The following is a 16,184-nucleotide window of genomic DNA, read 5'->3' on the forward strand; positions in this document are numbered from 1 at the left end:
CTCTTTACTGCACAATTGAATTTCACATTAAAATATCATCTGTTGTCTCCCAGAAATGGGTCGTTTTCTGTGAGTGAAACAACAGAACAGCAGACAGAAAGCCTCCTTTCTCAAGGGAAAAGTATGTATTCAAGATGCTGATGTAATATATTTGCTGGTAAACTAAACCATAAAGAAAGGATTGATACACACTCTTTCTCACATATTTCACTATCAAAAAAGAATGCATGATTAGTGGTGACACATTGTATTGTCCATTCATCCATTGTCTATACCTGTCTGACCTTGCAGGTTCGTGGAGATGTTGCCTATCTGTAGAAACGGGTACACTCTGAAAATTAGATTTTTGATGCACATATTTTTCAGACCATCAAGCAAATTTTGTTGTCAGACAGCGCTTTCCTGAGTGAGCACTAATCGTTCTTTGACAAATTATCATTTCACTTTGTTGAGGAAAAAGCTTTCCTATGTGGAAAAGTAATTGCACCCTAAAGCTAGCAGATGGCTCTGCCACCTTTGGCCAGTCAAGCATTTCAGCTTAGTTTGTGTTATCTCTCTCAGGTATTTCTTGATTCAGCAGCATTCAGGCCTGTCTTCAGGTTAGGGAAGTCGAAGCCAGCCTTGAAAGCATGTGGTTTATAAAAGTTCATTCTCGATTTAACAGGAAGCCAATTACTTTATTCCAATTGTGCCTGATTAGTTTGGACAAGCATTTGTACTTGCATTAATTCAGGTTATCTTTGTCTGATATTAAAAGTCGCTTGATGATCTGAAAGTATAATATTGAAGCATAAAGGATATCTATAACAGGGCAAACACTTTGAGTTCCTTTTCCACCGGCCCTACTCGATTTCGTCGGCCCTGCTTGGCCCCGCCTCGCTCCGCTTTACTTAGAACGGAATATTTTTCAACCAGCCTAGAAATGACTGGAAGAGCCGCTTTTAAATTACCACCTCCAGGAAACACTTCCTGGAGGTGGTAATTTTACCACCATCATGTTTGTGACATTAAACGCTTTAAAGAAATCTGCAAGAAACAGTAAATAATAAAAAAGTAAAGAAATTATTCCAAAAAAATGCATAAAAAATAAGGTTTGTATTATTGTAAATGCAAGACTGTCTTGAACATTTTTCAAGGATAAAATAACCCACCAGGATGAATATCTGGATCACAGATCAGCCTGAACTAAAATAAGGCCCAGAGCTTCTTTCTGTCTGCACAGGTATGGAGAGTGACAGAAGCAGAGAGGGCAGACAAAACTGTCTGATCTGCTCCAAAGTTTGCCTCGCAGAGTTAAAATTTAGGATGTTTTTACCTGAGCCATGGCAGAAATGATGAGAATGACTTTAAAGCACAAAACCGCAGACCGCAGTGAAATTATTTTTAAAGGCAGGGTACTGGATATTTGCGCTGCGCTGATTTGGCAAAGTGTTCTTTGGCAGAGGAGTGGAAAAACAAGAACTGTATTTACTTTTAAATGAATTTAAAAGCAGCATTCATCTTACTTGGCTGTGAGATTAGGTTGTTGCCATACAATTCTTTGAAGACTTTTTAGCCATTTTCACCAGTGGTGTCTGTAAATGTGGAGGACACTGAGTGAGCTAGCTGCATTCTTTTGAGATTTCAGGAAAAAAAATCCATGGGTGAATACGTCTTGCATTTCTCTGAACTTTATTGGCACATTTCTTTTCTCCTCATCGGCATTGTAATCTATCCTATGAGTGAAGTTTAAGGGAAACAAAATTATGCAGCAAGAAACAACACTTAAAGCAAAGGGTATATATAATGGAGATCTTTTTTGTTGATGTATTGATATGATGGTTTTTCTTGTTTTCTGATTGGTAGAATCTAACACCATTAACAGATGGGCCTTCCTGTCGCCTGTCTGTTATTCATAAAAAAAAAATCCTCTTCCTTTTCCAGTCAATATGGGTGAGCAATGTTCAAAGGGCTTTAGTTTAGCAAATGATCTGATCCTTCTGCTAAGATTTATTAGTTATTTGGTTGCAAGATGTGAAAGAGCTACCTTATTTTCAACTGATACAAAATAGGGGGAAAATAGTTATGTTGAAAGCTTAAATTCCTTTAGCTCTTTTGAACCTCTTGTTTTTTATGTCAACAATTTTAAAAAGTTGGATTTTCCTTTAATTGGAACGTATGTTATTTAATACAATTTCAGTGTATCAGTCTAGTCAAGTAATTCATAGTTCAATAACATCCAGCGTTGTCCAGGTTCTGGCTTTTCAAAGCTAAGTGAAAGAACTACATGTGCAAAGTCATCTGGTCCGCAGCAGGAAAATCAGAGGACATTATACTTATTTTCTCTCTGTCAGGCTAAAAATAGTGCTGTTCAAGAGGATAATGCACTGATGAAATGGGAAGAGATGTGCTCCTTTCTTTAAGACACCCAACACATCCCCCTGCCCTCTCTGAACAGCAGCGGGGAACTCATTCTGAATAGTTTGTGTAACCCAGAAGGGAGTCTGCTGCTCATGAGCTCAGATGAAAAGCAGGAAACATAAACACAGGAAATTGATTCTTCTTGTGCTTATTTTAGGTCAGTATCAGTGTCAGAGCAGTTATTTCTTACATGGTCTCACATTTTTTCTCCTGCGTTTTATACATATGATGTCAAATAAAGATATGCACCGATCCAAATGTCGTGGCCAAGCATTGATCTCTGTTTTTTATTATTTTACTTCTTCTAAAGTTTAGAGATTTATACTTAATGTCTGTATGCTGTGTGACCATAAATGCCAACGGCAAATTCCTTGTTTGTGCAAACAATCTTGTCCCATAAAGTAGATTCTGATTTTATTGTTATTAGAACCAAAGATCAAATAATTAAAGGGTTGACATTTTGAACTGTCTTTATCATCCTATATTAACAATTAGCATGGTAAGTAAAGGTAGCATTGCTAAAAACCACCTCCCAGTGTAAATTCCTCAGATTTTTAAAGTTCCTGCCAGCATTTCTCAATCCAGCTTGTTTTATCGCAGACTTCCTGTTCTCTGCTGAAAATCTGAAACTCTCTTACATCATGAGTTAACTGCATATCCATAAAAATCAATTTCCTTTTAAGTAGCTTCTTCTCATTGGTGTCAAGCTGGACATGACTAGGAGGAAAACAATTTAATAAATAAATAGCTTAGCTTACTTCATTTTCAGATACCTCACTGATATCGAGAAAAAAATAAATAATAATTAACTGACCCGTGTTATTATCAGCGAGATCTGGTAGTGCTTGTTAAGGTGCATTCATTGATCATAAAAAGATAGGATTTTTGAGTTTCTAAACATCTAGTCAGTGGTTATCATCATTTAAGATGAAAAAAAAAACTAAAAAAAATAAATAAAAAAATAAGATGAAAATCAGCCAATTCAGGTTCCCAGACGATTTTTGCCTGTGCATCTCTAGTTACGGATATGTTTTGTTTAGCTGCGGCGCCATCCTGGGTGCAGATTGTCTGCAATTACCCTCTCTGACATAGAAATTATTCCTGATCAATGTGTGCTTCTGTACTTTTTTGTGTCACTGCTTTGTCTTCTATAACCTCCAGGCGGTTGAGGCAGATGACCGTTCACACTGAGCCTGGTTCTGCTGGAGGTTTTTCCTCCAGGGTAATGGGGAGTTTTTCTCTCCACTGTCGCTTCATGCTTCCTCAGTATGAGGGATTGCTGCAAAGCCATCAACAATACAGACAACTCTCCCTGTGGCTCTACGCTCTTTCAGGAGGGATGAATGCTGCTTGTCATGACTCGATGCAATCTGCTTTTTGACCAATCTGTCTGGATGATATGATAGAATTGACTTGTGTCTTGAGATGACATATGTTGTGACTTTGCGCTATATAAAATAAATTAATAAAATATTTAAAATGACCCTTCACTAGATTCATAATCTGTGAAATGCTTCATCTTTAATACCCCAAAAAATTACACAAATGATGGCTATTGATTTTTAAACTGTTTAGGCTTTCTTTCTCTCTCTGCTGGTGTTCTATCATAATTAAATTTACCATCATAATGTTTTTAATCTTTTCAAAAGCAGATGTGAGTGAAATTAAAGGGGTTGACAAATAAATTGATATATAGGAAACAATTTACCAACTCCAGTTTTTCCGCTAATTGCACAGTTGAGGTAATCATGGTAACAAATTGCAGGAGTGTCATGCAATACCAGCATTACGTTACTAATCCATCTTCCTACATTTCCTGTTACTTTCCAGAAGATAATATCAAATCAAAAAGGTAAATTTTGCATTAAAACATTCGAAATAGTCATATCACTCTGGATTAAATTGGGTTTAAGAAATGTTTAAGTCTGTGTACAGGCTTCCTGTTTTTCCCGGTCAAGATTTACTTGCCCAGGCAGGAGCCTGCTTGACATCAGGAATGCTCAAGGACTATTTTTGCTTCATAATGATACTGGACAGAAATATTCAAAATGTCTTGGGCTGCAGCACAGAGACATCTTATCCACAGCAATGTGAGTGCCGTCATTTATTTCAGTGGCCGACTGTGTGTGTGAAGCTGTGTAGTTCTGCAGAAGCAGAAGGGAGCTGCCAGGACAAACAAATAAATCTTTGATTTTAATAACAAAAATTGTATCAAAAAATTCTTCTTTGTGCAGTAGTTTTGTTTTTGGACAGTCAGTAACCATAGATTGCACAGCCTCTCCCAGCTGACTCACATTACAAGTCAGGAGTGTTTTCATTTTAAAGCCAAAAACTTCCTTCTCCTTCCACTGATTCTTATACTGTGTTTAGTTCTAGATTTACACTAATAAGACGTTTTTTTTGTTTTTAAGACATTCAATGAATGAGATACTGAAAAAGCGGCCTGAGTTTGTTCAAGAGTTTTATTTGGGTCCCACATCTGGATAGTAGGCCAACCGGCTGACCACTACTCACCTTCCTTGTAAATACTGCATGTTTGATCGGTATATGACTCTCTTTATTTTTCAACCGTCTGTCTTTTTTCTTGTGCATTTCTGTAACTTTTAACACAACTTACTTCATAGACAACCCGGTGTGGCGCTTCCTCCTTCCCATATAGCGTTTAGCTGTGAGACTTTCCTGGAGGAAGGCATCGGCTGAGCTGCTGCTGTGTGTAAACCCTTCTCTCTCCTAGACACAGTGGATAAAAAAGGTAGCGCTGCGACTAACTGTGTATAATCCTTTATATTTTAAACCCAGATCTTATCGGCTGTGTTTCTGTTCCTGATGAAGCCACTGAAGGAGCTACTACTGACATTAACTTTCTGCTCTCATCTTTAACACAGAAAGTACTCCTGGACCTCTGCTTCTGTGGTCTTTTATGTATGCTCTGCTTTCACTAACCACCAGTGAGTTGCGGCAAAAGGACATATTAACATGGAGCCACTTTCTACAAGAGGGTTTTTTTTCCTGTTAAGGAGTTCTCCTTAACAGGAATTGCTGCCAAGTTGACAGCTTAATGCAATCGACTGCCCACTGCCACCACATCACTGCCACCACATCATTGCTCATGAAGAGAGATTGCTGAAAGTCAGTGACTTGATGCAATCAACTTGGTTTCCTCATGAAGAAAACTCTTTAAAATCTGAATAGGAGACCGAACTTGACTCCACAGTTTAATAGATGGAAAACTGGAAATTGTGTTATTGATTTTTTGCTTTTTAAAGGTGCCTTGAGATTGCATTTGTTGTCAATAGACACCATACAAGTAAAATTAATTGAGTTGAACCGAATAGTTAAAGGAGCTATAAGTATGATATTTGCTGTAAAACCAACCTAAATCATTCTTGTTTGTAACCTGGGATGGAAATAACATTCCCTATAAACAGTCGGTTCTCCATCAACAACATTGGCCCTGTCCCAATACACTAGACCCTACGCACTCCTATGAAGTGTGCATCTGGGCGTCACACAGACCGTTTCACACACAAAAAAAGCAGGATTTTTACAAATATGGAATGATTTGTCAAAATAACGACTTTTGGACATGTGTAAGTTAGACATTTAGACTCCATAGACAACCATGTTGACAGTTTCTTAGCAAAAAAAGGCCAATTTGGGGGTGAGTTACCCTTATAAACCCCTGTATGGTGTTTAGGGACACTAAACCAGACAGATGGATTTTACAGTAAATCTTAAGCTTTAGCTTTCATTTTTTGGCTTTTTTTATGCACCATTTAGCTGTCATGGTATCAGTCAGACCTGTTTGGTAATTTTTAGATCAGACTTTAGATAAGCATTGGCTACTTTGGGACGCTTTCATGCCAGTTCTGCAAAGTGGCTTCAAAAATGTTTAAACATGCATTCAACAAGCTGCTCGGTAAAAGCACAGAAAGTGGTAAGATATAGTTTGTAGAGCATATTTTTTTAGAAAGTGACTACAAAACAAATACTCTTTGAACGTTTTTAACCTTGTTTTTGAAATTCCAACCCCGGCTCAACGTATTTTATTTGAACTTGACTGTAAAACACCAACACAGACTTGTGAGGAGGAAGAAAAACTGATTTCTGATTATTATTATTTTTTTTTTAGAAAATACAAATTTGTGTGTGTGGGCTGTGGGATTTTTTTCTTCCCTCCTTAATTATGATACCCTTAAAAAATCCAGAGCAGCAAACTGCATTCAGAAGTCCCTGAAATAAAAAAAAAACCATGCATAATTTTCTTTTTACTTTTCTACCCAACACTACTTTGTGTTGGTCTATCTCATACATGATATGATGTACTAAATCTAGCTTATAGCATGGTTAGCTTAGACCACAGACTTAACTTGAAAACATCTCTGATTTAAATTTATCATTATTTTATCTGATTTGAATGATCTGGAAAAAAAATAATAGGAAGAAAAACAATCCACCAAAGCATGTCTACACATTCAGTTTTCTGGAGTTAGATTCTCCTCCTCCACCACAGCCCTGCATGTGTACATACGTTAACCATCTCAGGCCCACTGCTGTAGTCTTAGTGGCGCTAAATAAAGCAAGACCTAAATGTGGGTAGGGGGGCATGAGTTCAGGTCAAAGGGAATGTGAAACCAGAAACCAGAAGAGTAGCTGTGTTTACTTGAATATTTGTCGACAGGCTGGCTGCCTCTATATGGAAGAATTAGAAAGTAGGATTTCTTGTGTGACGGAGACCAGGAGACCACAAGTTTGACGATGAATCCTTCCTAGTTCACTCTGAGCTGGAGTAATTAAGTAAACTGCATGTTCAGCACTAAACATTACTGAGCGCTTCAATAGATCACACATATTCAAATTGACTGGTCAGATAAGGACTGTGATGTGAAGCTAAATAGGTACAATAAGCCAAAAAAATATTTTTCAAATACATCCCATCAGAAACTACTTAAAATTAAAATGCAAAACAACGAACAATTGTTGTTGACTTCTTGTAGCGTGCGGTATTTACCTCTGTAGTGTAATGTTGTATTCTGTGACTGGGCTAACCACTATTAACAATCTCAGGCAATAGCAATGTATTTTTCTGCAGCTCATGCATTTAAACACTGTTGTTTTTAAATTAAGGGAAGTTGTTCAGTCCTGTGAATGACGAGTGACACAAACTGACAGAAGGGCAGATTATTGTGGCAGATAACAATAAATGTAAATACATGGAAGCCATATTGGATTTAGAGATCTTGTGTTGGTGAGGGACCTCTATGTACTTTTTTCTGCTACTTGGAACTTTAAAAGCTGACATTACTTAAAACATGGAGTATCAATGAGCAAAAAAGTTGGCTTTGTCCTTTGTTTAGTTTGTTTTTTTGTAAGTTTCATTAAACAAATCTTAACAAATTAAGTACTGGTCATCACAGTATGAAGATCCAACAGTGCCAGAAATTCAGAAGCAACAAAAACATTTATATTTGTGATCATTTAAATGAAATATAAATATAGATATTACATTAAAATATTATTTTCTGTCTCTCTGCAATGTTTTAATTGTTTATGCACAATTTTGTAATTAAATGTAGAACTCAGCGATTAAAATTATATGTTAAAATCAAACATAATTAACTTAGTTTCGTTATATTATTTTTGTATTTCTATTGTAAGCACGGGTCATCATGAACTATAATAACTGAATGTAGCTTGCTAAATAAACTTGAAGACCTGAACCCAGCTGCAAACTGATAACTTGGATGTATGAAACAAATTCATGATGTGGATCTTCTTGTGATAAATATATACATTATGAAACTAAATGCATTTGATTTAACATCAAATAAAAAAGCACTCTAAAACTGAAATTGTAATAAATAATTTTTCAAACGTATTTACTTGATTATTCTAACACTAAGACAGAAATGTATGCTTAATGCACACATCTCCAATTGTGTTTAAATATCGCATATATAAAAATACTTATTTAATTTAAAAATAATCAATAATCACTGCTGAAAGTGTTTAAGTGATTTTGTTTTTTTGCTTTGCTTTGGAATTTCTACTGGCTGGTCATTAAATCAATAACTCTAAACAATCCAAGAAAATCACAAAATGAACTGCAGAGCTCCACTTAAAAAGTTTATTTAATTATAATTTTTTTTTAACTTCTTCCTGAATGCTTGATTTTCAGAACCTTGATTCTGTGGAGGGATCAATCCAGAACCTCCTTTCTGCATTGTACCCCCCCTTTGAAGCCACCGCCCCTACTCTTCTCAGCCAGCTCTTCCAACTCATTGACAGCCGCTATCAGAGAGATGCCCTGCGCTGTTATCTGGACTTCCTGGTACCGGCCAAGCACATTTTAGAGACCGTGCAGCAGGCTGCATGTGTAAGTTATTCTGAGGCTGTCTGACTGTCTAAGCTGGATATTAACCATTTAAACTTTGTAGCTTTCTGATAGCATCATGTTGTCTGTGTCTTCTTCAGGCTCAATACTCCAATGTGCTCTTCCTCTGTGAGGGCTGGCCTCTTTGTTTACGTGACCAAGTTGTCGTCCACCTCGCTCCGATTGACCCGTCCCTTCTTCAGCCCGGCGACTTCTACCTTCAGGTGACTCCGTTCTGTGACCAATCAGCTCGCATTGTGGTCTGCAGCCTGCTGAAGGAGGAGGGGCTTACTGTGGAGGTCGTGGAGGAGACCCCGGTTCCTGAGACATCCTATCCTTGCATATTCAGCTCCGGCTGGTTGGATGAGGTCAACCAGGGCCGCCAGGGGACGCCTCTGAGGCAGTGCCTGGTCGCCACCGAGCGCGGCGTGGTGAGGCTGCCATGGCAACGGGTGGCCGTGCCTGATTTTGTGGAGCTGGCACGTTGTGCCGGGAGTAGCATGGCCTCTGCTTCTCCTTCGCATTCAACTTTAACTTCTCCGCTTCCTCCTCCTCCACCTCTTCCTGATTTTTCCAAGACTTCCTCATCCAATAATTTCTTCCCTCCATCCGCTTCCAATAAATCTGGGCCAGGACATAATCTGGAGACTGTTCAGAATCCAGTTTTACCGTCTTCCCCACGTCCAGCGGCCTTCTCTGTGGAGACCAGGATATGTCCTGCAAAGCATGGCATTGCTGTGTCACTTTGCCTGGTGGATGCTAGAACTTCTTCTTCGTCACAGCTGGTGAAAGTTAAAGGGACTGAAACGGAGCACAAGCCAATTGGCTGGGTGTCCCCGAATACATGGGACAGTCGCTTAAATCAAAACCCAGCCGCAAAAACGGAGAGATCCAACCTCACAGACGGTAATGTAATTGACTTTAAAGGAGGGAATAAAGGCGTCATAGTCTCTGCAAACACCTTTCAAAATAAGCAGAACGACTCCAAAGCGCACAGTATGAGCAGAAGTGAGCCAGCAGCTGTTGCAACAGGGGAATATATTGATATACTGCAGGCCAAAATGCTTTTTGATAAAAATTGGTCAATAACAGAAGAGCAACAAAGCATGCAAATACAAGCCGAAGCACGCAGAAACCCAAATTGGCTAAATCAGCCAATCACGCAACCAACATTCAACACAAAGCCGGAAGTAAATTCACAGACGAAATCACTAGACACGTCTGGAGAAGTAGGACCTCCATCTGTTCACGACCATTCCCTTAAACCACACCCTTTTCCGGACTCCCTGGACCCTCCTCAGTGTGTCCGCACCGTGCGCTTTGCAGAGAAGCCCTGCACCCCGTGCATGGCAAGACGACAGGGTGGGCAGGTCACCAGAGCTCAAGAGCTGAGATGTCGATACAGAGACTCATACCAGGCTGCTCTGCAGAACCCTGTCACCTTCGGGGCTGAGAACAACAGAGGGAACACGTTAGCGGTAGTGGAGGAGGACACGGATAACTCACAGTGTGGTGACACACGGGGACCACTGAGGGCAGAGGGTCCATGGAGAGATCTTCAAGACAAAGGACGTGATCCTGGAAGGTGTAATCAGTCTCCCTCACAACGAGGTGATGAAATGTGTAAAGAGTCAGGAGACATAAAAGAGATAAATATTACAACCTGCAGAGTACAATCTGAAAAATCTTTTGCCGACCTACACAATGTGAACACAACAAATCCTGCATCAGAAGTAAGGACACTCAGTACCAATGTTCTGCCAACTATTAGTGGTGCCAGGCACCCGGGTGACTCCAATAAACAGCAAAGATCAATGTTTAGTTCATCTGAAACATCTGGGACCCATATGCCTTTCACCCATCCAGAAAATCTCCAAAACAGAACCAGTTCAGCAGCCGTGGTCCCAAACCCGGAGTCTGCCGCAGCAGCAGAAAACAGACGAGACGCCCACTCAGACAGAAGATGTTCGTCTCTCTCCACAGCGGTGGTGGACACCTCAGAAAAGTGCGAGCTGATCATTGTCGAAGGCCAAAATGTCCGGAGAAAAGAAAACTCGGACTCCCGAGCAGAGATTCCCCAGCTTCATGTGGTCAAATGTAAAAACAGCACAGCCTTCAGGCTGGTTTCACCCAAGATCAACAGAAAGAAAAGCCTCATTCCAGGTAAAGATCCGTGCACTTCTTGTTTTTATCGTCACAGTTTGAAACATTTTAGCATTAAAAATAAAACTTTCTGCAGTTGCAGAGCAGCTTGGCAGCAAAAATATCAACGACCAGGAAACAGGGAGCCCATCCCAGAAGAATCCATCATCCTTGGCAGAGACACACAGGACGTCTCAGCAAGTGTCGGCTCGTCCCAGACCAGACCACCTCCCTCTGGGATCACCGGACCCCAGAGCCCACCCTGTTTATTTAGGGTTATCCTCCCTTACAGGTAATTTAAAATGTGGCATTGCTTCACCCACCAATTTAAATATTTGTGCATAATGTAGTTCAGCACCTCTATACAGAAACAATCAACCATTCATCTTGTAAAGTGAAAACTGGGATTTGTTCTCATACTTATAAACTTGTTCCGTGTGGTATGGATAACAAGACACTGACTGTCAACGTTTCTATCAGTCCTTTAGAGGTTGGTTACCTGGTTTTGGTGAATCCTGGCGACATTATTTGACTCTAGATGTTTTTTATTCCTTCTCCCCTCCAGGCTGCAGAGACAGGGCAGGCAGGGCAATTATTGAGCTGTATGGACAGCATCAGGGATGGGAGTCAACAGTAACGAGCCACGAGCTCTTCACGATGCTGCTCTACTTCTATTCCATCACCAGGTGAGGAAAAAGGATCTCAGCTGGAGAAATTATAAATCAATAAACAAGCTGGGGACTGTTTAATTGCTGTTATTGCTGCTGAAACATTGTGTGTGTTAAGCAATAGCGATCAAAGTGAGAATGTTTTTAAGACTTTAAAGAAAAAGTGTTTCAAAAGTTCTTTGCTAGAGAACTGCACAAAATTGTTCAATGCCTTTAAAACATCTTTGCCAGGTGCCAGTACGTTTGGATGGTGCTGTAATTATTTGATAAATTACCAGGCTGAAGTCTTGGACTTTATCACCAAAGATACATGTGAATATGTTAGTAGTAAAAATATCAACAAAAACATATATAAAGGTGGCCAGCCATAAAATAATGGTTTCAGTGGCTGTAGTGCCAATAACAACTTTTCTACTGATTATTGAAAAGGGTATAAATTGTTATATGTTACTTTCTAATAAAATGCCAAGAGAAACAGATACAAACTGTTTAAACAAATGCTTCTTTCATTAGGCATTAGTTTGAATTTGACTTTGGAAAGTGCCTTAAGATGACATGTTTCATGAATTGGTGCTATATAGATAATTCATTTCCAATTAGAAACAAACCAATTAAGATCTAATTTACTGGGAGTATGAATCCTTTTAGGGCTTGACCATCAAATTTAACATGACTTATTGTGTATCAATATCAGTTCAAAATGGCTTATATTTGTGTCTGTCTGCAGGAAAGAAATCAGAGAAGCCGGGATGACCCTGATATTTGATGCGAGGAGGAAAAATCCTCAACCACAGTTCTACAAGGCCTTGATGGCCCTTCACGTAAGAAGCACACAAATACGAGTTAAAAACCATTTGCATGTTAACGTGGGACCGGAGAGCTGCTATTTGCAAATAATTACTGGCAAGTAATGTTAGTCATTGCCGGTGTGAGAATCTCACCTTAAGTAAAAATACCAGTTTTACCGTATTACAAAAGTCACCCAAAAGTTTTAACCAGAAACATAAAACATCATGTAGTTATTTAAAACAGAAGAACACAATTATTCCTAATAATGATCGATAACATTAATTTATTGTTAACTTATTTATTTCTATTCACATGCAAAGGGCTCAGCTGTACTGCCCTCTAGACCAGGGGTCTTCAACCTTTTTCAGTCCCTTGATTAATGGGGATGCTGTGTACAGAGCTTCACAGATGTCAGCAAGTAAAACAGCTTCTGGGTGATTATCTGGAGAAGAAAGGTTAAACATGATCAAATCTTTGTGATGCCAACAGTGAAGCTTCCTGAAACAGTCAATACGTGGAGCAGCTTCTCATGCTTCATTACAAATCTGCTGAAAGCTCTGCCAGGAATGAAAAGTGGAGCCAAAATATCCAGAATAAATTTGGTGATGATCACCATGATGGAGCGCCATGTTTCAAGGCAAACATGATGGGAAAGTGGCAGAAAGGTCATAAAAAATTACATTATGGCACCACTGCCAAGAGCTGAAGGAAGAACTAAATAATATAGCAAGAACCAGCTGTCATCAGTCAGGGTTTGGACCAGAACAATATTCCTCATGCCAATAGCAGGGCGTGGCGCTCCTTCCTTTGCACGGGGACTGAAGATGAGCAACCAAAGTATGTATCTTTAGCAGCTATTAAATTCATACGAAAACGTCTCATAAAGTCGGACTTTCACACTTCTGAAATATAAGAGACAGAAATGTAAACTTGAGCACTTTAGCTAACAGTATATAATGTAAAAAATGGACTAAAGATACATTTAATCATGTGAATGACTTAAACATGTGAATAAGAAGAAAATTCTATAACTTATCTGTCAGTTATCTTATTTTCCATGTGACCACAAATAACAGAGTGTGTTCACATGCCTGGGGGAAGAGGGGGTGGGTGGGGCCGTGACTTAATCTCATGACCCCCTTAGAGGTCGCTACCCCCACGTTGAAGACTTCTGCTCAAGTACAGCATAACATTCTGGTCCAGTTTTGCTTTAGAAACATGCTGCTCACAGAGAGAAGGGATACGAACCTTTAGTGTTTGTGACCAGACATTTTCCCAAATAGACACGTTTTTTTTCTCGTTAGCTACAGAGAACTGCATTAGTCACTACCGTATGCAGTGCTCTTCATTGTGCATAGCAACAGGTGGGGGAAGGGCAGTGTGGCACTCATTTTAGTCAGTATACTGCCCTCTGCTGGTTGCTACAGCCTCTTCTCTGGCCTTTCGTCAAGAGGATTGCACAACATAGGAACGGTTTGATGGGACTTTTGGGTGGTTTAGGCAAGGCAAGGCAAGGCAAATTTATTTATATAGCACAATTCAGTACAAGACAATACAAAGTGCTTTACATGATTAAGATATAGCAAAATAATAAAATGTAGATAGAAAATAGAATAAAAGCAAGTAGGGATAGAATGTAGTAACAAAAAAGAACATTAAAAACAGTAAAACTGTTTAACTAGAACAGTCAAGTACAGTTTAATACCTAATCTAAACACTCTCATGTCATCTGAAATAATTTAGGTGCTCCCGAGCACAGAAAAAATACAAAACATTACAAATTGAAAAAAAAAAAAAGTTGATTTAACAAATTTAGATACTTCACACTTTTTTTACTGGATTGATATATGCTGTTATCGTTTTGTGTTTTGGATCCAGCTAGACGCTGAGCCTGTTGAAAGGGTTGAACTTGTGTTGACCTGTTGCAGGAGTGGTCCCCCCGTGCTGTGAATAGCTTGGTTCTGCTGGTGGACAAAGAGAACCGTCGTCAGCCTGAAAAATGTCCTGGAATCCAGGTTAAATACTTTCGCTCATCAACAACGTTAGAATTGTGTTTTCTGTTGAGCGTGTGCATTCAGAGCTGTCTCTGAGCATTGTTGGCCTTGAAGGTAACAACAAACAACATCGCAGAATGAATATGATGTGATGGGTAATTTACAAGGCAGTTTTATAAAGATATTCACTTTGATTGTATAATATTGGTTCAGACTGATTTGGTGACATCGATGAAAGGCTTACTCAAGCTGGTGGAGGTGAATCAGCTGAGCGCCCGTTTGGATGGCACCGCTTACGGCTACTGTGACTGGCAGGAGCTGCACCAGGTGAGGCGGCTGCTTTTGCTTCTGCTTGCCTTTACTTATTTCTACACAGTTTCAAAGAGTTTGGAAAAGCAGGCAGTTTGCTTGTATTCTTTTTTTTTTTTTTAGGTCTGGATATGTGTGGGAAAACACCAATTTACAGGGAAATGTTTGATTTTCCCCAACTTATTTTTCCCTCTGTCTTTTAAAGGACCGACATCTAATATTTGCACATGAATGCAGTGGTTTTTACAGTGATTTATATAATTTTGACACACCGTATCCTTGATTTGTCAATCTCACCTTGCCTTGATTTGAACATTTAACCCACCAGTATTTTGGGTTTGGATTTCCGAACTGAATTCACATCGTAACAACTTTAAATTCAGGCTAAACTGACCCTCTGATGCTTAACCTGACATCCATCCATCCATTTTCTGACACGCTTATCCCTATTGAAGAAGCGAGGGGTGCTGGTGCCTATCTCCAGCTGTCAATGGGCGAGAGGCAGGCTTAAACTGACAATAAATCTTAAAAGCCAAAGTTCCTAGACTGTGCAAAGAATCAACATTTGCTCTATATAATCAACTCTGCAACTACATTCCTTATTTAGCAAGTGCCAGATTTATATGTTACTAACTTTTGTTATGATATATTTTTCTGGGATGAACCCGGACACAGCACGCACACACAGAGTCAGTTCTTATGAGTGAGTTTTATTGAATAGTTTGGAAGATGGAGGATGAGACCAGAGTCTTTCAACGGACGGAGGTGAAGGGTGTAGAAGCTAGCTGGCACGAGGAGTGTGGAGAGACTGACCGGGAGGAACTCTGGAGCCGAGCACTGGAGAGCAGGACATTTGAGCAGAGCCGTGGAGCGCAGAGCATCAGAGCCGAGCAGAGCAGTGGCGAGCAGAACGTCAGAGCCGAGCAGAGCCGAGCAGATCATCAGAGCCGAGTAGAGGCGAGCAGAACGTCAGAGCCGAGCAGTGGCGAGCAGAGCATCAGAGCTGAGCAGAGGCGAGCAGAACCTCAGAGCCGAGTAGTGGAGCACAGGACGTCCGAGCCGAGCAGTGGAGGGCTGAACGTCCGAGCCGAGCGGTGGAGGTCTGAACGTCTGAGCCGAGCGGTGGAGGTCTGAACGTCTGAGCCGAGCGGTGGAGGTCTGAACGTCTGAGCCGAGCGGTGGAGGTCTGAACGTCTGAGCTGAATACTGGAGGAAACAAAACTGTCGGAAAGTCTATGGGCTGACTGTAACATGACCAGGTGAACGGAGTCTTCAGGCTGACGGGTACGAACGGAGCTGACAAGAAAAACTGGCAGGGACTGAGCGGGAGTGAACGCTATGGACCGGCGACGGGAACAGAAAGAGGTGAGTCTGATAAAGCGGTGGGAACAGGTGGAAGCAGTTGTGGGTTAATTGCAGCCTGCCAGGTGAAACTGATCAGGCTGCGCAGGAACAAGAGAGAGGGAGAGAGGCTCAGCATGCAGCCAATAAGCTGCATCCTGACAGTAC

The 16,184-nt window shown here is 40.2% G+C and overlaps 1 protein-coding gene across 1 annotated transcript in view; it reads left to right on the top strand.

The window, feature by feature from the left end:
* The window catches only part of LOC105936417, a 49,360-nt gene that overhangs the window by 14,813 nt on the left and 18,363 nt on the right, over window positions 1-16,184 (top strand). Inside the window, exons 2-8 of the mRNA XM_036144046.1 lie at window positions 8,579-8,776; window positions 8,875-10,936; window positions 11,013-11,207; window positions 11,481-11,601; window positions 12,311-12,404; window positions 14,301-14,387; window positions 14,580-14,693. Of these exons, the coding sequence (XP_035999939.1) occupies window positions 8,579-8,776; window positions 8,875-10,936; window positions 11,013-11,207; window positions 11,481-11,601; window positions 12,311-12,404; window positions 14,301-14,387; window positions 14,580-14,693 (2,871 nt within the window). The remainder of the gene's footprint in view (window positions 1-8,578; window positions 8,777-8,874; window positions 10,937-11,012; window positions 11,208-11,480; window positions 11,602-12,310; window positions 12,405-14,300; window positions 14,388-14,579; window positions 14,694-16,184) is intronic.

This window comes from Fundulus heteroclitus, chromosome 1 (assembly GCF_011125445.2).
Source record: "Fundulus heteroclitus isolate FHET01 chromosome 1, MU-UCD_Fhet_4.1, whole genome shotgun sequence".
Classification (NCBI taxonomy): domain Eukaryota; kingdom Metazoa; phylum Chordata; class Actinopteri; order Cyprinodontiformes; family Fundulidae; genus Fundulus; species Fundulus heteroclitus.